The 27674-nt window shown below is 37.4% G+C and overlaps 1 protein-coding gene across 1 annotated transcript; it reads right to left on the bottom strand.

Moving 5' to 3' along the window:
- Positions 1-3478: 3478 nt before the first annotated feature.
- PABPC1 (poly(A) binding protein cytoplasmic 1) lies at positions 3479-20714 on the bottom strand. Its single transcript, XM_074317165.2, has 15 exons — positions 20022-20714; positions 16716-16909; positions 16089-16204; positions 13838-13977; positions 12050-12144; positions 11594-11731; positions 11302-11397; positions 8008-8280; positions 7681-7771; positions 6968-7078; positions 6727-6881; positions 6079-6163; positions 5406-5536; positions 4755-4848; positions 3479-3914 (listed from the first exon to the last, which is right to left on the bottom strand). Exons 1-14 carry the CDS (start codon positions 20212-20214, stop codon positions 4756-4758), a joined length of 1911 nt encoding a protein of 636 aa, XP_074173266.1. The 5' UTR covers positions 20215-20714; the 3' UTR covers positions 3479-3914; position 4755.
- Between the last annotated feature and the right edge of the window lie 6960 nt (positions 20715-27674).

The raw sequence follows: 27674 nt of genomic DNA, 5'->3' as shown, positions 1-27674 counted from the left end.
CCTTTGGATCAGGGAATTACAGCAGCTTCTAAGGCCTACCACCTGAGGACCTTTGTTCAAGTTTTGCTCAAGCTATTGCTGCAACTGAGGAAGACACTGAAGATACTGATGAAATTCTGGAGTTACATCTATGACTATCAAGAACCTTGCTTGGATTCAGTGTGGTGTCATCAAGCAGTGTATAAATGGCATCTGGAAGACACTCAAGAGGTTCATCCCTAACTTCAAATGACTTGTCAAGGATGAGGTAAGGAAGTTGCAAAAATGAAGCTTGTGATTGAGATGGCAAACACTTTAACCTGGGTGTGGATGAGGGTGACAGAGTTTCCTAAAGGTGGTTCCTGAGTAACTGACGAGTAAGTTGTTGGAACTGGAATAAGAATGAATAGCTGAAGAAGAGGGAAAACTGCAGAACAAGAACCCCCAAGAAAATTCAGAGGTTAGCAGATGCTTTTGCATGGCCTCAACAAGGTCCTTAAAAAATGTGAACATGGACCCCAACACCGAAAGGTTTTTATTGAGAAATGTACATGACGCATTATCTGCTTACAAGAAAACCTAAGGACACACTTCTGAACAGAGTAACATGGCCTCCGGAAGAGCTTGAGGCAGGTCCCTCAGAAGTGTTATAGAAGGCATTTTTATCACAGGACAACTCCCTGAGTGCTATTACCCCTGAATACCTTCCAGTGGGACAAAATGTGAAGGTGGAGACAAGTGTTATCGATGACCTGACACTGTGTAGGTTTGGGCTAATGTGTTTGTCTTAATTTTTAAGTTTAAAATAAAATTAAAAATTTTAAATAGAAAAAAAGCATATAGAATAAGGATGTTTTTGTACAGCTGTACGTGTTAACTTTACGGTTATTACAAAAGATTTTTAAAGTGAAAAAAATTAAAATGTTTATAGTTAAGTTGCAGTAAGCTGTTAATTATTGAAAATATAGTTTATAAATTTAGTGTAGTCTAAATGTAGTTTAGTCTACAATAGTGCACTCTTTGGCCTTCAAATTTACTCATCACTCACACCCACTTCCAGTTCTGCCAAGGTCCACTCATGGGAAGTGCCGCATACAGGTGTTTCATTATTTACATCTTTTATATACTTTTACTATACCTTTCTATGTTTAGATACTTACCTTGTGTTAATAGCCTAGGAGCAATGGCCTATACCATACAGCCTAGGTGTGTAGTAGGCTACACCACCTAGATTTGTGTTAAGTGCACCCTATGTTTAGTGACAAAAGTGCTTAAAGAATTTGTCAGTATGTATCCCTGTCCGTTAAGTCACATATGACTGTAGTTTGATGAGAGCAAGTACTCATGCACTACGTAACATTTCAACGACAGACTGCATACACAATGGTGGTCCCAAGATTACAATGCAGAAAAATCCCTTGTCACCTAGTGAAGTCACAGCCATCACAATAGCACAGATCAACGCATTACTCATGTTTGTGATACTGGTGTAAACCTACCGTGCTGCCAGTCATATAAAAGTATCATCTAGATTTGTGTTAAGTGCACTATGTTCGCACAAGAACAAAATTAATTGCTAAGGATGCATTTCTCAGAATGTATCCCCATTATTAAGCAGCTCATGACTTGTATAATCAAAGAGGGCATACTGTAAACAATATACTTTAGCTGATTTCATCATGCAAGTTTCAATATAAATGTTGAAATGGAGAAGATTCTAGGCTAAAAAAGCAGTTTCCCATTAGCCATTCATACATCTAGCACCCACAGAAGAATGTCACCTATCAATTTAGTCTCAAAACTTCCAATAGGAGCAGACATAAATTTGAGGTGAATTTGCAAATATAGTATCTTCCAATGATGAGGATCGACTATTTTTTTCCTAAATTGAGATCACAAAACTTTAGTTTTGATGGCTCCTCTCAGTCAAGAGTTTGCTACATCTAAGAAAATGAAGGTATTTAAAGAACAGATGGAGATGATTTATCTTCGTATCACACAAGAAACACCAAATTCCAACTACCCAATGTACAAAGAAAGCTACTGTCTGTGCACTTATCTGCAACTTTAGATTTTAGAATAGTTTGAAGCTGTGGTAAATTATAGATGCACCTTCTAAGGTGTCTCAAACTAGTCTGTTCCTTTAAAACCTCAAAGCCTGAACCATTTTGTATTCAAATTTGAAAAAACATGGTGTATACAAAAGGTGCCAAAAGAATGTGTACACATTTTAAGAAAGGAAAAAACTGTATTGAAATTGTAATATATACCGACAACAAAAGATATTCAGTCATGTGTATACATTTTTTTTGGCACCCCCATTATTTTTATACCTTCAAGTACTGAAAAACTTGCATGGTGACAGATTGTTTTCATCTCAATGAACTGTCAGCCCCTTAGAGGGCAGTTCTATGGTCAGGTAAAATACAAAATGATCATTACAATGCCTACTGGGTACAGATTTATCCATGTAGGAGATAGGGTTTTTGTGTACATCTTAATTTCAAAAGAGGAAGCCAAAGTGAAGCCATTCCAGGTAGAGTATCATAAGGCTTCATTATGCAGGGAGGGCTTACATTGTCACAGGCATGGTTTTATTTGGATTTATTTATTTGTTCCCAAAGGCAACAGAGCTGGTGTTGACATAATTCTAGCATAGTGATGAGATAATCAGATGTGTACCTTTGAAAGCTAACTCTGGCAGTAGTAGTATGTAGAGAAATGGAACAGAGATTAAAACCAGACCATTCTCAAAAGAGCATTCCAATTGCCAGGGATTTTTGTTTTATGCAGATGTTCTGGGCCCCGGCCCTCATCTTCTAAAATACGTTCTCTAGAGATAGGACCCTTTATCTCCCTTTTTCACAAGTACGTTGGATGTTAAGATATCATACTGAGATGAAGTCATAATCATCAACTATCAAATTAAAAATTATTCAAAAAAAGGCTTAAAATGAATCCTAACTTTTTGATATCAATATAAAAATTGTACCAAAAACATCTTCCTCTATTTCACTAATTTTACTATAAGACCCAGTCTTATATAATTATATACCTTATATAATAATTATGTATCTTATATAAGACCCGATCTTATATTAATTTTTGCTCCAAAAGACGCATTAGAGCTGACTGTCCAGCTAAGTCTTATTTTCGGGGAAACATGGTAATAGAGTCTAACTGTTGTTACTATCTTATACATATAAATGAGGGCTTAAGCTAATTATGTCCCAGCCTAGAAACCTTAAGTCACAAATTGGCATCATCTCAAAAAATGTTAAGATCATTTAACAAATACAGATATTCCTTGTTCAATTCACATGAATGCCTAAATTCATAAAATGCTTTAGAGGAACCATCTTGTTTCTCCTCTTTTCCATAAAACCAAAACACTATTGAAACTTAACAGTACCTTTGTCATGAAAGGTTTTTATGCCAATTCCAGCTTATCACCTATTTACACAAGACAAGAGAAATAAAATAGCATAACATCACCGTGCACTGTTTAATTTTTATTAAAGCAAGAATTTTATAATCCAAATTACGTTTCCTTGCTCAGTTATCAATTCTGTTATTTGAAACAGAAGTGACATTCTGAGCTATTCCACGGTAAAGAATTACAAAATTAAAGAAAGGAATGCTTTAAATTTTTGTACATGAAAATTCTTTCTCATGGTCTATAAAATATTAGTTTGTTTTTATATTTTACTATTTTTTTGTGTTTTTTGTTGTTTTTAAATCAATAAGTAATCTAGGACTAGCATTATGTTTGCTAGACCTGGCATTTGCTCAGTATGTACGCTTCAAAGTTTCCTTTCTTTTTTTTATTTATTTTATATTTTGCAATGTTTTTTTTCCATAATATTTAAGTTTTTCGATGTTTAGATATTTTTCTTCGGTGAAGCACGAGTTTCTTTTCGTGGTCCCTGATCAATCTGTAAGTGTGAGGGGAAAAACAGATTATTACAATCATCAAATTTGCTATGAGACTAGATCTTAATTATCCAATCACTGTAAAGTAATAGAGGTGCTATTTATTGCAACCGTGGCAAACATATCACAATATAACAATGTATGAAATTAACTGGCATTAAATTTGCCAGTTATGTATCAAATACTTCAATAAAACCCAAACCAACAAAACAAGGAAATTAAGAAGACCAATACTAGTACTCATCAGCAGCAAATTAAAAGCCTTGGGCCAAATTCAGTCTGCAGCCTGTTTCTGTAAAGTTTTATTGGAACACAGCCACACCCGTTTGTTTACATATTGTCTGTGGCTGCTTTCACAGTCTTAACAGTGGGAGTACAGCAACTGCAATAGAGACAAGGCCTACAACAAAGCCAAAAATATTTCCTATCTGGTCCTTTACAAAAAAGCTTTGCCAATCTCTGGTCCAGGCTACGCTGTTTCTTGGGAGTAAAGAAGGGCAACAGTAGAGGCCCAAGGGCAACTGTCATTGCTGCCACCCAAGAAAAGGTATTAGCTATGAGACCTCTAGAGTAATCACACAACGGGGCCAATCCATTACAGGCAATTTGATAAAAACTACTATACAAAATGTTTGAACATGCTTTGATTTTAAAAACCCAAGTTTATTATCAGGGTAACAGATAAAATTTCCTTAATTCTAATATTTCTACATCTCTTTGGAAAATTAGGAATACATTTGAATTAATGGTAAAAAAAATTTCTTGCTATGTTTCAAAATATGCTCAAACTGTTATAAAAGATTAAGGAAACAAGCTTAAAACAAAGACGGAGTCAAGCTCACTTTAAACAGTTGGAACACCAGTGGCACTGTTAACTGCTTTCTGGGCAGCCTCTTTAGCTTGGTGGGCTTGTAGCACAGCTACAGCTTCATCAACCTAAAAAAAGAACAAATTGGCTCTGAAAAGGAGTAACTAGAAGAATCTCAAACTGACTATACATAAATGTCCATCAAAGATGAAAGTAGAAACAATTATTAATCAAGAAAACATTCCAGTTGTATCCATACATATCTTTTTGGGTTCCATTTCCACCACTGTTCTAGAATGATGAACTCTTGACCTTATTCTCTTTCCACCAGAAATCCCCCAAAGTTGAAAAGTATCAGCAAATATCTCTTTCTCCAAAAAAGCAGCAGCACAGTTAAAGAGAACATGGACACCGGAGTTAACCTGACGATTTGAAACCAAGCTCTGCCACTTACTAGCTGTGTGAGCATTGGGCAAATTATTCAAGCTCTCTGTTTCCCTATTTATAAAATGTAAGTAATAGCACCACAGGTTGTTATTATGAGAATTTACAATTAACACAAAGCTCTTAGAACTGTGTGGCTTGTATACAGCACTTCTAAATGTTCTATGAAATTAAGTTCTTACAAAAAGCCCTGAAATACATGGTCTAAGAGGCAGTTAGATAAATGATAAATTTAAATTACTTTAGAACGGAGAGACTCTGGAGACTCAAGCATATGAAGAAGTTCTGAATTGTCGATCTCCAACAACATGCCAGTGATTTTACCAGCAAGATTAGGGTGCATGGCTTGAATTAGAGGAAATAGCCGTTCACCTGGAAACAAACACATTCAAAGACTCTTTCAATCGAAAGAATTTTAAAGGCATTTACCACATAAAAAGGGGGCTTTTATGAACCTTTTTTATATAGTTAAATATATGCTAACCCATAGTCCAACATTTTAATACATTTTCATGGGAAAATTGTTAAAATACAAGAAATTAACATCTACCACAAGGCAATTAATTCCTGGCAGTATGAGTTTGCCAAAAACTGAGATTAAGCTATGTTACAATATTAAGTTAGATCTGTGCTCAGGCAAAGTCAAATTTGTTTCCGCATATCTGGTTCAAATTCCCTCTTCCAAACATGTGGTAGGGCACATGGCAAGTAATGCCCTATTACCGTAATTCATCAAAAGCAACATGTTAATAGATTTCTGGGCTTTTAATTAGTTAGGCAGACAAACTGTGCTATCATAATCATTCATGCCAATTCAGATCAATCCTGCCACCCTGTTATTATCAGGTGAAAAGGAGGCGTCTTTCTATTTTCTAGTCTCTCTGTAACTAACTGGGTGGGACAAAGGTACTTACCCAACATTTGCTTTTGCTCTTGAGGAGGGGCAGATGCTAACATGGAAGCAGTCAAAGGCTCCTGACCTTGTACATGAACAGCAGGCTAGATATAAAATAGGAAATTTCCTAAGTTAAAGTACAGAACTAATGGCAAGTACAAATGACACTCATCTCTGGAAAAATCACTGAAGTGATCAAGACTGCAATCTAAACATACATGGGAAAAGCTGAGTGAATCAGAATAGCCTAAGGGAGTTATTAATACTTATCTGCTCAAGTATTATAACCACATAGGATATTTCAGTTTTTAACCTGGAGTATTCTTCTTAACCATATTTCTATTATGATCAATGACAGTTTTTGATCTCAGGGTCAAAAAAAAAGGGTAAGCCAAACCTCACAAACCAAACTAAACTTTACCCTTTCTTCCTTATAGCTATGGCAAACAAAACTGTTAAGCCACACAAGTAAATTCAGGATGCTGAATGCTTGTCTAATTCCTACAGTATAAGGCAAATAAGACGTTTTTACATACTATCAATTACTGGGACCATCAATTCACAAGATGTCCTAGGTATTTTAAGCTCTCCTGTATCACATAGCTGTCTTCAATTTCTCTGACTGCAACCAAGGGCTGGCATCTTTATAAAGAAATCAGCACCATACCTGCTGCATGGTAACTTGTGGCTGTGCATTAAGATGTTGCTGAGGATTGCGAACTCCCGCAGCGTATTTATACTGTGGGACGGTGCGGACAGCAGGAGTAGCTGCAGCAGCAGCAGCTGCAGGACGTGGACCCATTGTCTGTGTTGATGTGTTAGCTAAAAAAAATTAAAAACATATTTTTTAGTTTTATGTTGCTACTTCAAATTGGAGGTCAATTTTTACAGGCAGGGTTAAGACTCACCAACACGCTGCGTTGACATGACTCGTGGAACCTGTGAAGAAGCTGGTCTCATAGTACTAAATGGCGGTCTAGGAGCGGCGGGGCGGATAGCACCGGGCATATTTTGGAATGCTACATTGAAAGATATGAAAACACATTAACTTGAAGACTCACTCAAAGTGCTTTTTTAGAGCTGAGGTTTGCACAAAAGGCTAAGTGACCAAATATAAATACAATTTTTAAAGCTTAGTCTCATACCTGCCATTTCTACAGACTTATCAGATCAGATCATCAGTTAAATAAAAACATTCATTCATATAAGAACAAGGACTTATTAATATCTGAACATGATATATGAACCTCGTTCCAAGCGCCCCTGCAATACAGCACTATTCTACAGGGCAAGGCTGACGATGCCAGGACGCTGGTCCTCATACATGGAACAAGATCTTTTAAAACTACTGTCTAACCAAGTATGAAATTAAGAGTTAGATCCATTCCCAAACTTGTAAAGGACAATCAAACCAGCACAGAAATCACTGTCATTAAGACATGAATTATGAAACATTTTATAATTCTTTTAAAAAAAAAGCTAGGATTTGCAAATGAACAGATACCCATAAATTATGAAAATCAAGTTAATATACCATTGACATATACAGCTAATTTAACTCATGGGTATTTCTTTTCCAAATAATTCACCACCTTAATTAAGAGAAAAGTGAAAGGCTTACGATGAGGTCTGGCACCCTGAGCAGTCCAGCGAGGACTTGGTCTTAGTTGAGCAATTTGGCTGGGAGGATAGTATGCAGCACGGTTCTGAGTCTGCAGAGCGCAAATGCATCAGTGAGAGAAAAAAGCAAATCATGTAACTAGTTAGACATTCTCAAAACATTTAGCAAGTCGTCACACTTTAACCATTTTTTCCAAATTCAATCAGCATTCACATGTCTCTTAATATTTTCATCTTAAGGCTTTTACTATTATTTTTTGCACAAAACACTAAAAATGACCGAATATGAAAACCTTCAATGCTGTTTTTGTTCTCTTCTAAAACCTACCTGTGGAATAGCTGCCATGAAGTAACCTGAAGGAGGTGCTGGCTGGTAGGGGTTGATTACAGGGTTGGGCACAGCTCTGACACTCGCCATTCTCTGCATATACTGGTTAGTGAGGTGAGCCTGGCGCTCTTCTTTGCGCTGAGCTAAAGCTACATACAATGGCTTGGTGGCCACGATTCTACCATTCATTTCTGTAACTGCTTTAGTGGCTTCTTCTGGGGAGGAGAAACATACAAAACCAAACCCTTTGCTGCGACCACCCTCCATCATAACCTATTAAAAGAAAAAAATATTAAACAAGGTTAATGCAATGGTAGAACGAGGCACAAAAAGGAGAGCACTACTATTTAGTCAATTATAGCTACTGACTCAAATATTAAAGACTTAATGCTTTCACCATATCCCCCAACAATTTTTCCTTAATGCCTACATATTAAGGGCAAACCACACATATACATTATCCTAGCCAAGCCAAAGAAGTGAAGGGGTAAAGGTAAAACAGCAACTTTAGTTACTTAGATATTAGGTTTTTAATATTAAGGTATAAATATCTAAATAAGATTCAAGGTCTACTATATTTGACTCTTTGGCACCACCGGAAATGTCCACAATTAAAATTTGACTCTTCTAGAAATTCAAGCTGATGAGATGCTTTACTACTGTTTGGGAGGGAGCAGTTGAATCTTCTAATACCAATTATTTTAAAATAAAAATTTCACATTCAAGACAAGGGCCATAAATACTGGGGTATAACAATATTCAGGAAGAAGCTTCCATTCATTGACTACGAAGATCTTTTAAATGTAAACGAGCAATGAGGTTACGCAAAGAACTCCTCCCAAGTCCTGTAATATATATAAGCATGCTATCCAACTTTAAAAACAGTATGCTCGTGGAACAAATAAGACAGAGTCCAATGATCTCACTTATATGTGGAATCCAAAAAAAAAACCAAAAAATAAAAAGTAAAAGAAAACAAACAAAAAAACCCTAAATTCATGGACACAGAGAATAGCCTAGTGGGTGCCAAAAGGGTGAGGGTGGGAAGGGAAATGGGTGAAAGGGGTTAAAAACATACAAACTCCTAGCTACAAAATAAATCATGGGAATGTAATGTACAGCATGGGGACTACAGTTAATAATACTGTATTGTATATTTGAAGGTTGCTAAGAGAGCAGATCTTAAAAATTTTCATTATAAGCAAAAAAATTTTGTAATTATATGATGGATTGTGGTGATCACTTTGCAATCTATACAAATATCAAATTATGTTGTATACCTGGAATTAAATGCCATATGTCAATTATATCTAAATGGAAAAAAAAAAAAAACTCCAGAAACATACCCATGCAATTATGGGAATTTAGTATGTTAAACATTTTTAAATAGTGGGGGAAAAATGGACTTTTAACTATTTAGTACATGGTATATTGGCACAACTGAAAAGAAGTTAAATCTCTTATATCACATTAAAAAATAAAATTGCCCGGTAAGAGTCTCAATCTGAACATAAAATGCAAAAATACAGAGAAAATCTAAGATGACACAAGATCCCAAAGTCCTAAGTGTAAAACTGGGAGAAAATATTTGCAATATATATAAAAAAAGGGCTGACATAAAATTCTCCATTAAAAAAAACAAAACAATGTAATGTAAAAATATGCAAAGAAAAGGCAAAACTAGTAAACACATGAAAAACACGTCACCATTTGAAAAGATGCATACCACTTTCTACTAAATTAACAAGATGTAGAAGTTTGTTCAGCCCTTTTGGACAATTCAGTTAAATCAGTAATTTCAACTCTAGAACTTCAGAAATACTGGCACATGTGCTAAGATATACATGTATAAGAATGTTTATTAGACTGGTAGGTCTAACAGTGGAAACATGCAAAGCAACCTAAATGATTATCAATACGGTTACAGTAAAATAACCAATGGTGCATCCACACCATGAATATTCAGCAAATAACTAAGAAAAATGATTGAAATAAATATATAGATCTACTACTAAATAAAACAGCAAATTGCAAAATATGTATAGTATGATCCTGTTTTCTAAAAACTACATATAAACTGGACAAGTGTGGAAAATTATCTGGAATGGCCACTCAAACTCCTTTTTGGAAGCTGAAAACAGAAGATGGAAGGGTCGCCTCTCACTTTTTACCCTTCTACCTTGATAAATTTGTTTTCCAGCAAGCACTATTAAATCAACATAATGCCCTCTTCCTCCAAAATAAATTCTTGCCAAACTTTTCACCTACTTGCCAACAGGCACATTACTATCCACAAAGGACTTAAAAAAAAAAAAAAAAGACTTAATAAAGACTCTCCTTTGTAAAAAAAATGCATGCATGATGCATTCCAAATAATCTAATGCAAACTATTCAATTTAAAATGCTTTCAGGGAACATACTAAGGATAAAGACAATCAGGAATATATTCTGTCACACTCCAGGTACTTACACATGCACAGGCTGAAACACAAGGCAACCACATCACCTGCATTTTTATTTGTATTCATCTATCATGCCCCTAACATTTCCTTACTTTCATAACCAATGGGGTTGCCAGGAAAAGTTGAGTAGAAAGATAAATCACGAGGTCATTCCAGGGCACTGAGTTTTAATTGTTGCTATACTTTTGAGGACCTGCCTAAAGTTTCAGACACTCCTCCCACCCCTCCAAAATACATGTGCACAAAACTTTATATACAAAGGGATTCGTGTACCACGGACACCATAAAAACGACCTAGAGTAGTTTCTTGAATCAAAATTCCATACTTTAGAATAGAGTCCTACTGTTATTTCTTAATTTCTGATTTCAAGTAAAAAGAAATATGATCTCCATCTTTACTGCTAGGGGACTTGAAGTTTGACTCCCCAGAATGAACTGAGTAAGTGAATAGATTAGCCTGATAGTTAACAAGTATAGTTCCCTAATAAACTGCCTTCTTTAACCAGTTAAATAACTAGCATAGCAGAGTATAGAACAGTGTGTATCACTGAGGACCAATCAGTAACTACAGTCATCAAATGCAGCCTTCCTCATAAAGATTTCAGAACTTGCCATCTGCAAAAATAAACCATGGGGCTACAATGTCCACTTCAAATTTTATTGTTTCTGAAGCAATGAATGAAAAACTCAATTTCCAGAAAAATAAAGTTTGTTTGGGGTAGGGGGATCCTATTTGGCTATTCGTCTACAAAATAATGTAAAATTTATATACATGTATCTATGTGTATGGATTTTCCCAAAATCTTTAAAAAAAATTCATCATATGCTTTACCTTTGCACTAGTGATTGTACCAAATGGAGAAAACTCTTTCCGGAGACGTTCATCATCAATACCATCATCAAGATTTTTCACATAAAGGTTAACACCCTAAGAAAAAAAAAGAAAACACAACTGTAGAAAAAGAAAACGATGGTGGTACTTAATCACACTTCCTATTGTTTTATCCCATGTTTCTTCTCTTTTCCCCCTCTCAAACCTTCCAGTTATCTGGCAGTAACTGAAATGAAAGTAAAATAGATTTCCTCATCCCTGTCATATTTTGCTTGTTCAATTAAAAATGAACCTGGTATCTGGTGATCCTATCTTGTTTCATCTGTTCAAATTTGCGCTTAAGTTCCGTCTGCCGTTCCACTTTTTTCTGAGCTCGACCAACGTAAATTTGTTTTCCATTGAGCTCCTTGCCATTCATCTCATCCACAGCCTTACAGAAATCACAAAAATTTTAATTACTTGCAAAGTTCATTTCTTTAACAATAAAGAAAACTTGTTAGATTATGAAAGCTAAAGATAGACCCACTACAAAAATAAAACAAGTTTTGCAAAAACACAGGTTTCCAACTTATACTGTGAAAACTAATACATAAAATGCAACTAATTCAAAACAACACACGTAAAGAGGAACATACAAAATAGCCTTTGGTGTGCATGTAAATTTCAACACAAGAGCAACCCAACTTTACATCCCCCTTTACTATAAAATACAGAAAACCACACTGCCTTTAGTATATTTAAGTCTTACTTTCTGTGCATCTTCATGCCTTTCGAAGCTCACAAATCCAAAACCTTTGGATTTTCCACTTTCATCAGTCATTACTTTCACACTTAAGGCAGGTCCTAAAAACAAAATTTTTTAATGACTCAAGATATACTATACAACACTTAGTTTATACATTTCAAACTTCAATATATAAAAACAAAGCCATGAAAAAATAGTTAGAAAAATTCCAAGCCTTCAGAAATTTATTCGTGCTCTAACTGAACCCCATCCATCTGGCCAAAGACACTAAATATTCTCTTCAAAGACCCTTTCTTTCTACTAACAAGCTAAATAAATACTCTATTCCCTGAAACATTCCTACTTTCATTTATAGAAGTATGCTTTAGACAACTGTGAAAAATGAAGTTTTTAACATTAGCAAAAAGAAAAGGTGTTTTTTTTTTAAAACCCAATAATTGGTTTCCTTGACATCAGAATTAAGAAATAAGAATTTCTTAAGACTATATTTCAATAGGCAATACAGGGTTTGACATTTGGGAAGACATAGCAGCATCACATGGAGGAGGTGGCATGTTTCTGAAGACACAAGTCCCCTCTCTACACTCTTAAGTGAAATAGAGACTTAAGTGAGGTAGGTGTTACCTCAGGTAGGTGGGGCAAAAAAGGGTAAAAATCACATTTGATTACAGAAATTACTCAAAATGTATGGGCATAGGTAGACTATTACTTCTGAATGTATCTCAGTCCTAAGGCTCCATTTCCAATGTCTGTTATGTAAACCACAAATAATTGACATATTTACATATTGGTGTTCAAACTGACATAGCATTATTCATTTGGGATAGCAGTTAACAATATTCAACTTTAGAAATAGCTTCTTATTAAAAACAAGACAGATGAAATATACAAAAGCTGGTCACCAAAGAAAATGTGGAATAAGATGCAAGACATGATGTCACATATTTTTGTCTTACACAATTCATCTTTATGCAATAATGACGTTTTTGCTCAAAGGAATAGAGGGTTCAATGTGGCGTGCTAGCTTGGCAATAGAAAAGGATTAGATTTTCTAATTCTTTATTATTTGAAATGCTTTTAAAAAGCCACCTTAAATTATTTAAGGTCAACCAAAGGAAAGCAAAGGGTAAGAGGCAAGCAAATCATTTATAAAAATGTACAATATAAGGTTCACCTGATCACTTAACACAACTATCTAAAGTAAGGCTGGTTACACCTCATTAATTTGGAGTTTAATAAAGTTAATTTGAAATACAAGGAAAGAGTAGTTTAAGATCCCATGGATTCAGAAGGCCATCCCAAGGAGATACCCTTGGAAAATCTGGATCTTTGGCTTTGTCTGTAAACGTCATTGTTAAAATTGCTCAAATATGATGCTACTGAGACTAGCCAAATAGCCTAAAGTTAGCCAGCCTTCCTGTCCCATAAAGACTGCACTCCAACCTAAGATGGCTGTGTCACATGCATGCTCTGATGAGATAGGATCTATAAATGCATAAATCCACCAATTTCTCAACAGTGCAAAACCTTTTAAAATCTGTTCTAATTACAGTCACACCTTGCTGTGCTAATACAATGCTATTGTTCTTATAACCGGATAAAATTCTATTTGTATACTACTTTGAAATATAATAGACTATCAGTAGCTTAACCCAAATTACTACAAATATTTTTAAGTACCATGTTAAATCTCATTTCATTTACTTTTGTAGTATATAAAACTAGCCAAAACTAATGTTGAGCAATTATATTCAAAACTTTGAGTATAAAAATTTAATTCAGACACATTACCAAACTTGCCAAAGAGATCCTTAAGGCGCTCATCATCCATGTCTTCTCCAAAATTCTTGATGTAAACGTTGGTGAATTCTTTTGCCCTAGCTCCGAGTTCTGCTTCTCGTTCTTTACGAGACTTAAATCGTCCAACAAATCTAATGAAGTATGAAAGGACTATAAAATTAGGTTCTATTTTATGAAGTTCAAATTAATTAAGCCTGATGGTTGATTTGTAAATGTTACTGATAATTTCAGCGCCCCCAACAGAGCATACTATAAAACAGAACAGGGCCTCAATTGAAGAAATGAAAGCATAAAATAAGAACAAATATTGTAATTACAATCACAATTTTGTGTCTTAATACACACTTGTCTCCCTTCTGGTCCAGCTAACCCAGGGTTAATGAGATCACGCCTATCAATACAAATGAGTGGGAGTAAACATGCACCATGCCAATGAAAAGATCTAAAAGCTTTCATCACTTCTTTTTCAAGTGGTCCTTAAACTTTGTTTGCAATCTCCTAAATTAAAACGTAAACTTCTGAATTCTGTACTCTTAACACACAATAGGCGAGCATAATTTTCTTTGCAACAGTATCAACAGAATGCATTTTAAAAATTTAGTTTTCCCTTAATACAAAAGTAGTACATGGATCACTAAAAAATATTTAATATACATCAAAACAGAAAACCATCTCCTATAATCCCATTCAAATCACAACTAACTTTTCGTATTTTTTTTGTTTCTGTGTTCAAGAACGTTAAAGGAGATACCTATGATTTTGTTTCCTTGTACACCCCCCACCCATATGGTGGTGCTTCTCCATGCTATTAATTTTATAAATGTTCCAACGGAAGCATAATATACCTTTGTGGACATAACTTTTTGCCTCTGTAAGTAATGCTGGAACTTTATGAGACTATTACTTGTTCTTAGGGCAGAGTCGCAGAAAAATCATGGTAGTTCAAAGGGTATATAAACGACCCTAAGTTTATGCATACAAACTGTTTCCAAAAGGGTTATGTAATTTTATTCTCAGAACAGCAATAAATTAAGTCTTTATTTAATCTAGAGACCCCACCAGTGGTAGGCATACTTTTTTACTCTCTAAAGCATTGTTGACAGGCAAACAGTTGTTTTCACCTGTGAATACTAATAATGCTGAATTATTTCTCATTTAAAGATGTACTCTTATCTAAGAATTAGTCTTTGTAAACACTATTCATATTGAGGAGGTGCTGGTTTTCCTAAGTCTTACATGGGTTCTTTATATATTACAAAGTCTTTCCTCAATCATGCAATTGACACAGAATTCAAACAGGTAACACCATGTGCGTAAGGACTCCTTCATGTACAGACCAGATCACACCACCTGATGCGCTGATTTATGAGAACCACACCTTAAGAGTGATGCAATTGACTTATAACAACCAAACCCAATTTGCATGCCATCATTACACAGTAACGTGAACTCACAGATCATTTACAATATGACCTCACAGCTGAAACTGCCCAGATAATTAACCAAAATCCACTGGCACTGAGGATAAAAAAAATTAAGATGTATCATTTCGTTGGGCTCATAAAGTCTGTATTCTTACAACCTGAAGCAGAAAGTCTTATAGAAGTCTTATCAGTGTCATTATTTTAAAAGTTTGCAACTTTTAAGAACAAGTTTACTTCAGAAAGATTAATCATGAAACGAAGACTTCTGGTTTAATTGAGCTTTGTTTCTTTAAAGAGGTGAAGGGGGTCAAAAGTTAAAAAAACAAAACAATACCCTAACTTTAAATTCCATCAATAAATTGCAGCAGTATAACTAGTAAGAGCCACCCTGGTCTCTGAATTTAGAACACTGGGTTTGTATCCTAACCTATCATACTAGCATGTACATACAGGAAAATTATTTTAGCCCGTTTCCTCAAATGTAAAATGGGCTACTTACTACCTCAGGACTTACAATTAAGTTTCTGTCTTGACTCCTAGTTTTTCAACTGTGCACTTACTTTGAAAAAGTTCTATATCCTAGCATATTCACTTTCTCCCTTTTCCTTTTTGGTTTGAATGTTGACCATTTTATTAATTCAGTTATTTGTATGTTACATTAAATGTAGAGAAAACACAATTATAAAATCTACCAAAATGTGGTTTATTTTCATTCTAACTGTATCTCTTTAAGAGCAAATATATTAACTTGTAAAATGAACGTATTTGAATTATTAAAAACAGACTTGAAGCATGATTAACTAAATATTTATACTTACACTTTGCGATCATTTAGAAGCATCCCATTCATTTTTTCAATAGCTCTTTCAGCTGCTTCCTGTGTCTCAAAATGTACAAATCCATAACCCTTGGAACCATTTTCATCACAAACCACCTAGGAAAAAATGTATACCAATTTTTCATTACTTACTATTAATTTAGCATTTTTCCAGTGTTCGAAACACAGCTAACACAAGAGTTAGGGGTGCAGACCTCCCCCCACTCCAGTACAGTAAAAAATCTAAGTATAACTTTTGACTCCCCAAAACGTTAAGTTGTCCCTCAGTATCCATGGGGGAATTGGTTCCAGGAGCCCCTGTGGATACCAAAATCCACAGATGCTCAAAGTCCCTACATAAAATGCATACAACCAGTTCTCTGTATCCGTGGATGCCCAGTCACAGATAAAAAACACTACAGGTACTTATTGAAAAAAAATCTGTGTTTAAGTGGACCCATTAAGTTCAAACGTGCACTATTCAAGGGTCAACTGTAACTTGTCAGCCACCTAACCTGGGTATTTGGGACATAAAGATATCTATTAACAGACAATATCGCTATTTTAAGGAATAAAGTGCAAATAGCTAAGATACTATAAATATGTTTACTGTCACCTTTTCACTTACCTTACATGAAAGGATGTTACCAAAAGCAGAAAACGTATCATACAGTGCTTTATTATCAATGGATTTGTCCAAATTTTTAATGAATATGTTGCCCACTCCACTTTTGCGAAGTGATGGATCACGCTGAGACCACATGATGCGTACTGGCTTGCCCTTTATAACATCAAAATTCATGGTGTCCAAAGCACGCTCCGCTACAAGGACATTTTCAGAGTAAATATTACTTCAAAACTTTTACAAGCCACTTAAAATTATACAATCTATTGTGTGTGAGGTGGAGTTGTTAGGCATTCGATCGCTCTACCTCTTTAAACTTCAAGATGACTGGACCTTACCTCTCAGTAGTCTAGATTTAAACTTAAAATGCAAAAAGAGAAGACAAATATCAGAAACCCAAGATTTCCCACTCATTAATGGATGACATATCACTATTAATGTATTTCTGAAACATTTCTTCCTTTCATTGCCATTAATTTAAAAGCACTTTTTTGTTCCTAGTCAAAATAAAACCAAAATTCCCTTTCACATAATGAGCAACATAATGCTTAATGAGCAATATAAAAGACATTAGGCAACTGAAAATGATCCACAGGCTGAAAAGTATTACATGGATTTTTAAGTATTTTAACTTCTCCCTTATTGCTCGCCAAAATTAGTGGTTTCATTGGCAGCTTATCACTTCCAATATTACACAAGTTAGTCTATTTTCTTAAAATAAGAACTTCCTGAATTATTGGGAGGATTTTCAGTGAATCATGGCACAACTTCCTATTGCCATGTAAAAAATAAGGTATTTATTCAGATCAAGATTTGAATTAGGCCTTTAAAAACTACAACTACAATAGTCACAATTCACGCTTTTTATTAACGCTTTATTGATGTATAAAACCAATTTTATCTTAGATCACTGTTTTACTCAGTAACTGATCATTTAACCAATTTTTTCTGGATAATGCTACAAAATTTCAAAATCTACCCTACAATTTTAGGATCTACAAAGGATTGAATTATGTGCACCTGTACCATTAAAGAAACACTTAAAGAAGTTGAGACTCAAAATGAAAAAAATACATCCTTAAGCGAAAAAGACTAATCTCTTCAGAGGGGGGAAAAGGTGGTCCGTTTGAAGTTCTACACCAATTTTCACGAATTCCATGCCAATGTAACTGAAGTTATTGAGGGGGCAAATTTTCTGGCCACTTCTTTTTATAAATGAAAATTTCACTTTCTAAAAAATAGTGCCGATCAGCTGTCAGCTCTTTATCAATTGACCACACCCACTCAGCTCCCCTAGTTTTTTTTAGCTGACTTTGCTAAAGCTTCTTTTTAATGAGTCACCTCTTCCGGTTTAATTGGAAACTGGTCACTTTCAGAAGTTATTCTGAAGCAATAAAGTCTATTCATGTAGCAATAAATAAGGAAACAGAAAAAGAAAACCACTAAAAAAACTATTTGGAATGACAGTAATTTGTACATATAGAAATCAAACTGAAAGGTGGAAAAATGCTATCTTCTTTGGTATACACTAATTACTACCTACCCTGTCCTGTAACCATGGTAATCTAAAGTTCAACTTTTCAAATCCCCAAGAAATTTTAAAAATTGCTTTTTAAATTTTAAAATGGTTAAGCTTGGAAAAAATAAAAGCCACTTTCAAAAGTTACTATTTTCCAGTATCTAGAACTTGTTCAAGTTTTCTCTATCAACTCGTTAGATTTTGATTACCTGACTCAAAATTATCTTTCCTAGTATTACTTTATCTTCTATTGAGTGGTAAATCTTACCCAGAGTTGGGAAGAACTGTTATGGAGTGACATTTGGAGCTACTGCTTACAGAGCAAAAGGGCAGGAAACCTGCAGTGCTGTTTTACAACTTTTGGCTCAGTGTAACTCAATTAAGTCTGCCTACCCAAAATCTGAGTATTAACTTTAACAAATGAAAAGCTGATCATTAAGTAATTAAAGTTTCATTAAGTGAACTTAATTAAAGTTTAAATTCCACCTTTAACATCTTTTCTACAAAAATAAAAACAATTATCTGTGTATTTTAGAATATTTGACATGTATTTAAGCAGCCTGGTAGGAAAAAGCAAAACTGGGCCCTAAAGTCGACTGAAGGTGACTTTTGGAAGTCAACTGATGCAGGTATAAGGAAAAAATCTTGGCAACACACATCAGGCCACATATGGCATCATGTTTGCTCAATTTTGCTTTTGTGAACTGTTTAATTTCAAAATAAAAACATAAAGTCAGCTAGCTTTTCCCCCATAAGTTTCAAGCTAACTCTAATCTGTTACTTGGTACTCATTCTCCATGATTTATAGATATTCTGGACCATTTTAAAAAATAAAAGAAACCTGAAGTACTCGAATGCCACAGAACAATAATGGCCCAGTCCACACACTACACTCACAAGTAACATTTTACAGCCAAACTTGGTCAATACATTTTTAAATAAAACCCCTCAAAATCACAGGAACTATTTCAGAAGAGATAAAAACAATATTCTGAACAAATTATCAGTACCATGAAACTAACTTGATTAAAAAATTAAAATGATCTTAACTGCCTGAGAAAACGATGGCCTTTCAAAGGGATCATCCTCCACATCCCCTCCTCCCACCCTATTAACGTTAGAGAGAAATGTTTGAACCAGGGGAAAACCCCAAATGCAAATCTTACTGGTAATTTACGTTTCTAGAGCCATCAATCACTGACAAATTATTCAGAATTGAATTAGAAACCTGAGGACCCCCACTGCATCTCCGTATTAACTTTGAGTATTCAAAGTCCTTGTGGCTTCCCCAGGCGATTGGGCCAGTAACAGGAACAGGCCTCGGGCCTGTGAGGTTACAGGGTTCAACACGTGGTATTTTTCGAGCACCGAATTACACTTCCTCCCGGTCCTGGGGCGCCGGCAAGAGCCCCAGGTGGGGGGAGCGCCTCTACCTATTACCGGAGAAAGGGGCTCGGCGCGCCACTCCCCAGAATCCCAGGACTACTGGCGGGAGCGACTACTCTCACCCACCCTCCCGGCGCGTCATCACCCTAAAGTTTGAGAGCGGCTGAGGCCGAGAAAATGGTTGCAAAGGAGGAAGTGGCCTGGCGAGCGAGAGGCGTGCGGCTGTCGGCTGCGCGTGTCCCCGAGGGGAAGGGGAACGCGGGTGCCGGCGCTCTCCCGCCGGTCCCGGGTTGGAGGGGGTGACATGCCCTCCCGCCCGCCCCCCCCAGACCCGTCGGCCTAGCCCGCCCGCTGCCGCCTGAGCCTCATGGCCGCCAGCCCGCCCGCCGGGCCCGGCTTCTCACCGTCCGCCGGCTGCTGGAAGTTCACATACGCGTAGCCCAAGGAGCGGCGGGTGATCATGTCCCTGCAGACCCGGATGGACAGGATGGGCCCGGCCGGGCTGAACTTCTCATAGAGCATCGCCTCGGTCACGTCGGGGTGTAGATCCCCCACGTAGAGCGAGGCCATGGGGTAGCTGGGGGCGCTGGGGTTCATCTCGGCACGGCTGCCCGCAGAGCCACAGGCCGCGACCTTTCCGTGAGGAGGGCTAGTGCTGGGGCTGGGGGCCGGAGTCGGGGGGAGGGGAGCGGGGGCAAGCACAGAGGGACAAAAATCAACCGGAATCGAAAACTACTCAACGGCCGCAGAACGGAGTCGATCCGCTGCCGCTGACTGCCGGCTGCTGGCTAGGGAGCGAGGGTGGCGATGTCGGGTCCAGGCAGCGGGAAGGCCTCGGTCTCTTGGTTGCTTCTTGGAGCTGCTGCGGGGCCGCGGGCGGGCAGGTCGGTCTCGGCTGCTTCACCGGGTTATTTTATAAAAGAGGAAGAAAAAAAATAAAAGTCTCCGGCGGGGGAGACGCGGATGTTTTGTAAATTTTTTTTGGGTTTTTTAAAAGATTTTTTTAGATTTTTTTTGGGTTTTTTAATAATAAATGTGTGTTCCGAGCCCGGAGCACACACTCCGCACTCTCAGCACTAACCGCCGGGGAGAAGGGGAAGCACCGCCTCCTGCACCCTCTACTTATACCCGCCACGGCACTCGCCCCGCCCCCGCGCGTCTGACGCCAGGGCCTACGTGAGCGTCAGCGCCGGAGGAGGAGGTGGAGAAAAAGAGGCGAGTGGGAGGAGGGAAGAGAAAACTGGAGGAGAAAAGAGCAGAGAGGAAGGGAGAGGTGGTGACGGCGGCTGCTGCGGGTGTGGGGGTGGGGCTGGAACGGAGGGGCGGGGCTTCTGCGCACGCGCCGCGGCCCGAGAGGCGGGGCCCACGCTGTGTTAGGGCCAGTGGGGGAGGGGAGAGCCGGTTCGCGGGCGGCTCTCGGAGAAGTCGGGTGGTACGGCCCTCTTTCCACACACCCCGCCCCCACCTCCACCCCGGAGAAGCGTTAACCCGTCACCGCGGCAGTGGGCGGTGCTCAGGGCTTCCGGGTTCCTCAGCGCTAACCACCCCCCACGTGCACGGTTGCCCGGGCCTCCTCCCGCGGCGGCCGGCTCTGCTCTACCCGCCCCCGCCCCCGAGGGAGGCCGGGCACTAGTGGGCCGGCGTGATCCTTTCTAGGCCCGGTTTCCGAAATGTGCGTGAAAGAAGCCAGGGCTGGTCCCCCTTTTTCCTACCCAGACCACACTACGAGTCTTAGCGGGCAGCGCTGCCACGCGCGTCGGCCGCAGAAGCGGTGCCTGCTGGTACCTGGAGTCCCCAACGGCTGTGCCCGCTGACCCTAACTGGCCGCGTGTCCTGGCCGCCCGCTCTGGGACCCCCCAACCGTCTGGGCGCTGGACCCTGGTCGCCGCCCCCGCGGTGCGTCCAGTAGGGGGCGGGTTCCTTGGGCTTCTCGTCCTCTGGTTTCCGAGCCTTAAGACTACTCAGTCTCTTCTTTGGACTCTGTCGTTGGTCAGTGGCTTTAATTTGGGAACGCTGTCTTGGGGGCTTTGTCCGTTTCCCTCTTTAAAGTATCGTGATCACTGTTAACTTAAGGTGCTAGGTTGGAATCATTGATTCGTTCTATTTCTGCCAGAAATTTCTTTGAGGTAGAAGACAGTACTCGAGAAAAAAGTTTTTCTTAAAAGTATGAGTCTATCACAGTTGTACATGGCACCACAGACCTGCAACCAGGCAAATTTAGAAGAGTCTAAAACGCAGTATTACCAATGTCTAAAACAATTTTATACATTAGTTAATGGCTTTTAATCGGAATGCTAAATTTAATGAATTGATAGCTGTAGAAATCCCAGATAATAAGAATGACATTAAGTCAACATACAAATTCCCACTTTAAAGTAGTAATGTATTTTACAGTTTTTAAAGCATTTTCATAAACATCGTTTGTTCCCTACAAATCTTGTGTAGGAGGTGGAGCGAGTAATAATTTCATTTTACTGTTGAGGGAACAGTCTCAAGTTAAATGCCCAGTGCATTCTTTACTGCAATGCATGGTAAATGTATTGCCAGGTGTGGACTGGGTACTTTATTCTCATTTAATTAAAATTTAAACTAGCAGAACCCTACATAAGTGCTCTTTTACCCCTATCTTGATAAAAAGGTAATGTTTCTGAAAAACATGTTGCCTCATGTGCTTTTGTTAGGCAAAAGAGCAAAATTTATGACTGTTCATTAAGAAGACAGATCTATTACTAAATGATAAATCATTTGATCTATTAGAATTCTGTGGTTAAAATCAATCCATCGATATATTTATAGAATGCCTACTAGATGGAGAGTACTGTATCTGTTAGTAAGGAAGACAGATGACAAAAATAAAATCCTATTCTAAGAGGCTTAGGATGAGTTCTCTGATAGTCATATAAATGTAAGCATTAAAATCAGTACAATAAACATCCAATCCGAGTATATTATCTGTCAATGAAAATTTTCTATTGGATTCTAAATTTTATTTCTTAAAAAAATAAGAGGGTGGAAATTCCATTATAGTACTTGAAAAGAAAACATGACTTCATTTTAGTGCTTTCATTAAATTACTGAGCAGAGACGGTATGAAATACCAAACAAGAATAAAAGAGGAGGTGTATTCGATAAAGAAGAATAAGGGAGATCACCTCTAATAATTTGGAAATTAGATTACACTGAGTTAAAACTACCCAAACCATGCGTAATTACTAAGATTATCCAGGGGATTTTACATCTACTTCTGGTAGAGGAAGATGAGGGTACAGTTTCTGGTGGACCTCACTAAAATGATTATAAATAACAAAGATGAAAAAAATGGTCTGCTTGGAGTCTAGAAAACTTCGTCAGTAAGAGTTTGGCATGCACTGGCTAGGGTGGTTTTGAGTACTCCAGTCACCAGAAAGGGTTTACTCTCAGGTTTCACTAGAGCGTGGATTAAATAACTCTCAAAAGACCTCTTACAAATCCATTTTGAAAAAGTAACTTCCCAATTGATCAGTCCAATGAATAGTTAACCTTCCAGGGCACCTTGACACAGGAAATGGATGACCTGGATGGTAGAAGTATTCTAGTCACTGGAAAGGTTTATCAGTTCTTTGTAGATTAATAAATACTTTGGGAAGGAAGCTGGTCATCAGGATTTCTATGCAGCTGTGGTTCTTGACATTCAGGGGATATCATTGTCATATTTTAGGGAGGTATAGTTGAGTATGTGCAAGGGAAACTAGAAGCAAAGTCCATCCCTGGTGGCAGGGGTGGTGGGGGGAGGTGGCTAGTTGAATCAGGAGAGAGAATCAGAGCTCATCTCAGGAGGAAACAGCTGGATCTGGAACTGGAACCAAGAAGGTGTTCCCTTGGTCCATCAATCAAATCACCTCGTTCTCTTTATCTCCAAGAGCTCCTTTCTCTCAAATTAGAAACCTTTCCAATCAAAAATCAAAACAAAAAACCCACATTTTCCCTTAATAACGTTCTTCTCTCATTCATACTCTTTTCACAGCCAAGCTTTTTATTTCCACTTCTTGTCTCCCCTTAAATCCTCAACCCACTATGATATGGATTCTCCCACGTCTACACACTCAAACTGCCCCTGTCAACAGTTGCCAATGATCCCTCTAATATTTGACAAATCCAATGGACTTTCTTCAGATCCATTTTGTTTACCATCTGCAGAATCTGACCCTGTTTTCCTCCTCCTCTTTTTCTAACTCTCTTGGCTTCTGGTTCCTCCCAGCTCTCCAACTATTCCTCGTCTCCTTGTCACCCTTCCTCACCACCAGAGTGGGGTGGGTACCCTTCCTTTGGGCTTTAACTTGACCACCCCTCTGCCCCTACTTTACCACATTGTATTAAAACACTCTGTTTATGAGCTGTCTCCCAAAATAATTTGCAAGCTTTAAAAGAGAGCTTATGTCCTATTTATCTGTATTCCTACCACCAAATGTGAAGCCTTGCAAATTGGAGGTGTTTGTTTTTTTTCAGCCTGACTAGGGAGAAGACCAATCAGCCTTGTGGACTGACCACACAAGGATGGGGATTAATCAGATCTCAACCTGAAGTTCACATTGACACCTAGAGCTGTGTTCAAGTCCAGGCTGCTTGGCCTCGTGCAGTGTACTACTTCCAAACTCCACAGGTACTGGAAGGAGTATTTCCTAACATACTGGTTGGGCACTCATTTCCAATGCTGAGCTTGGAGGTAGTAGATCTCTAGTACCCAGAGTTAGGCAAGCAGGGCAAACAAGGACTGCTGGATAAAAGGAGTTTCTGGACCTCCAAAGCTGAGGACACTATACAATGGCAAATCCCATTCATGTCCTGTTACTCTTCAGGGCCAATCAGACAGCCTCCCTCTTTGACTTCAGCAGTATGATTGATTCTGATAAAGATGGTTGAGGCTACAAATAAAAGGCAGAAGATAGAATATTTGTCAATTCCCTTTGGCTTCTTGATTCGCTACTCTTCATATTTCTCTCCATCATTTATTTTTGGTCTTAAAAAATGTGCTGTCTATGTTTATCTGGCTTGCCTGTGTATATCTAATTTTAGATTGCAAGCTGTGGGACAGAATAATGTCTTTATATGTGCAGCATCTCACTGTGGGTGCTTGAGAATGTCTAATGACATCAACACTATTCAATTAACCTGTTTTTATCTTAGCAGATAAAATGTAAAGTTCTCCAGAGAAGTTGCTCACTTGAACTTCACTAGAGATGTATAAATAATTTTCAGGCTATATCCAGGATTTATTCTGAATAATTACAGAATAATTTATAGTGTTTCACGTAATGTAAGACAAATTAAAGTTGTCTGGGCTTATAAGATTTTTAGGTAATAATAAGAGATATATTTGAGATGAATAGTAAGAGAATATAGTAGTCCCCTCCCAACTGAAGGGATATACTTTCTGTAAGTCCTTAAAATAGAAAAATATTAATCAATGTCCATAATGAGACTCAAACTATGCAATGTTTAGGAAGATTAGCTATTTGGTTCTTCGGTTTGCTGGGAATACAATACCTACTCAAATTTGTAAATTGTGCCTACGATCAGAAGGATTTTCTATAATAAGAGTCCCATTCAGATTTTGTGTTTTCTTTCAGATGCATTACATATTTTCCTCATACCAACCAAGAAGAAAGGGATCTATAAGAGTTTGAAATTGGTTGTAACATTGTGTGTCAGATGATGCAACATGACATTAGTTCTGAGAAAATGACTGCCAAGGAAGAAGCAAGATCCTGAAACAGACCCACTTAGGGTCATAAACACAGAAACTATATTGGGAGAAAAGGATAATTAAAGGCTTTGTTGTTGAAGAGAATAATAAACTCAGAGAAATCTCAGAAGACATAAGTTTCTTATAAAGTGCTCTTCTAAACCTAACCCTCCCTGTTGAACCAGTATATTTGTTACAATGATAACAGCAGGGACACTACTGTAACAGGCATTATCTCTCTCTACCTAGTAGGACTATTGTAAGACCTGATACTATATGTAAATTTAAATTACATCATGCACAGTGCTACCATTTATTGAGCAACTCCTATTTCTGTAAGTATAACTACATATTGATTTGGCAGATACTAAATTCAAATTCATGTCAGGAGTATTAAACAGAGACATACACATACAGACATACAAAAGATACAACTGTCACTGTCCTAAACCAATTTGGAGAACAGCAAAATGCAATGGCTACATTGAGATAATGTTAAAGATTAGACAAATAACAACAAAAACAAATAATTTAAGTCAATTACCTAATTAGGGTGTGAAAAAAATTAAATAAACTTTAAAATAATAACAATAATAATTAGGGTGTGAATTATGTGTGGAGGGGTCAATGTGAGAGCTTCGAAAGGGATAATACTCTAGGACTGTGGTTCCTAAGGCACAGATAACCTAAGCATGTAAAGTATAAAGAATGATCAAAAATTTCTGGTAAATAGAAAAAAAATGTATTAATATTCTGAGCTAGTGTTTATTGAGCATTTACATGCGTCCTCATCACAACCCTATCAGGTGTGAAACTACAGTATTGCCAATGAGGAAATTAAGGCTTAGGGAAGTTGAACAACTTTGATTCAAACACAGGCAGTGCAAGTTCAAAAGATGAGGTATTTGGGAATTAAGGGGGGCCAGTACTTGGAATAATGAGAGGAAAGGGTATTGTAAGGTACAGGAAATAACATCACGGATGTCATAGAGGTGGGAATAAGCAAGATTTGTTGAAGGTATTACAAAATTCCAAGGCTGAAACATGGCAGATAGAAGGGAATAAAAGCAAGTGAAAGAGTGAGAGGGGACAAATACAAGGAAAAATAGATTCGGGCTTGAATCTTGGAAAAATAGATTGAGGCTGCAATGAAACGGGGCACAGAATTTAATCTTGTGGTCTTGTGGTTTATCAGAAGGTAATTTTGGTGACAGTGTAAATGTATTGAATTTGAAACACAGACAAAGGGAGACCAATAAGATATTCTTGGAATAGCCGCACTTTGGTCTAATGAAAAAAAGCACACCATTTTATTCAGGAAGTAAAACTTTTTCCCTGTAGTAAATCTTAAAAAGAATTTTTTGTGTATTTCTTTATGTAAAGGACATTGAATTTACAGAATTCATTCATTCGTTCAGTGCAAATCAAATATTTATTTAGGCCTATAGTGTGTGCTGTTTAAGGCACTGCATATAAAATATTAAAACTAGTAAAGTCTCTGCCTTCATGGAGCTTACTTCCTAAAGAATTGGGCAACTGTCATAGTGATTTTACAAAAAACGCAGGAACAATTTTCATGTGGGTGTTTTTCTTTTGTTACCTCTTAATAATGACTAACTATAATCCAGCCAAGTTATTTCTATTAAGAGCTGAACTTGACATAAAACTTACCAAATCTATAGAAACTGGTGGTTGTGTAGCCTTCAGGCAATATATCTCAAATATCAGTGGGTCTTTTTAAAAAGGTAGATTGAAGTAATTTTCAAACTGAAGTCTCTGGTAGGTGACTAAAGGACAACTATTCTGGGTTGGTGATTGAAAAGGACTATATATATTTACATATACATATATACTTTACTCTTTCTCTATATATTTACTGAGTGATATGATAAGAACCTTGGAACACTGCAGATACAGAAATAGAGAAAAGAATCTCTACCTTAAAGAATCTGTAATAACATTAATGCCATTGAATTCACCTCTTGTGTAGATGTTTTTAGTGAAAGGATTGCATAGTTCTCTAGAATAAATCTAGAGATTTATAAATAACTTACAAATAATTTTTATGCTACATCTCTCTAGGATATACCTAGAATAATTTATAATATACCTTGTTATGTAAGCTAAATCACAGTTGACTGGTTTTATGAGGTATTTAAATCTAACATTAAGAGGCCTATCTGATGCGAATAATAAGGGAATATAGCAACTCCCTACTAAAGGGGTATGCTTTCTGGAGACTTCTATAATGGCAAAATATGACATGAAGGAAATGTAGTCTAATGTGGTGACAGACATGATTGCCAAACAGTGTAATGCAACACACTAAGTGGAA

The sequence above is a fragment of the Rhinolophus sinicus genome, chromosome 6, assembly GCF_057876585.1.
Source record: "Rhinolophus sinicus isolate RSI-liver-muscle chromosome 6, RSI-T2T, whole genome shotgun sequence".
Classification (NCBI taxonomy): domain Eukaryota; kingdom Metazoa; phylum Chordata; class Mammalia; order Chiroptera; family Rhinolophidae; genus Rhinolophus; species Rhinolophus sinicus.
Note: the sequence above shows the minus strand (reverse complement) of the source record. Positions and strands in the feature narration are given on the sequence as shown.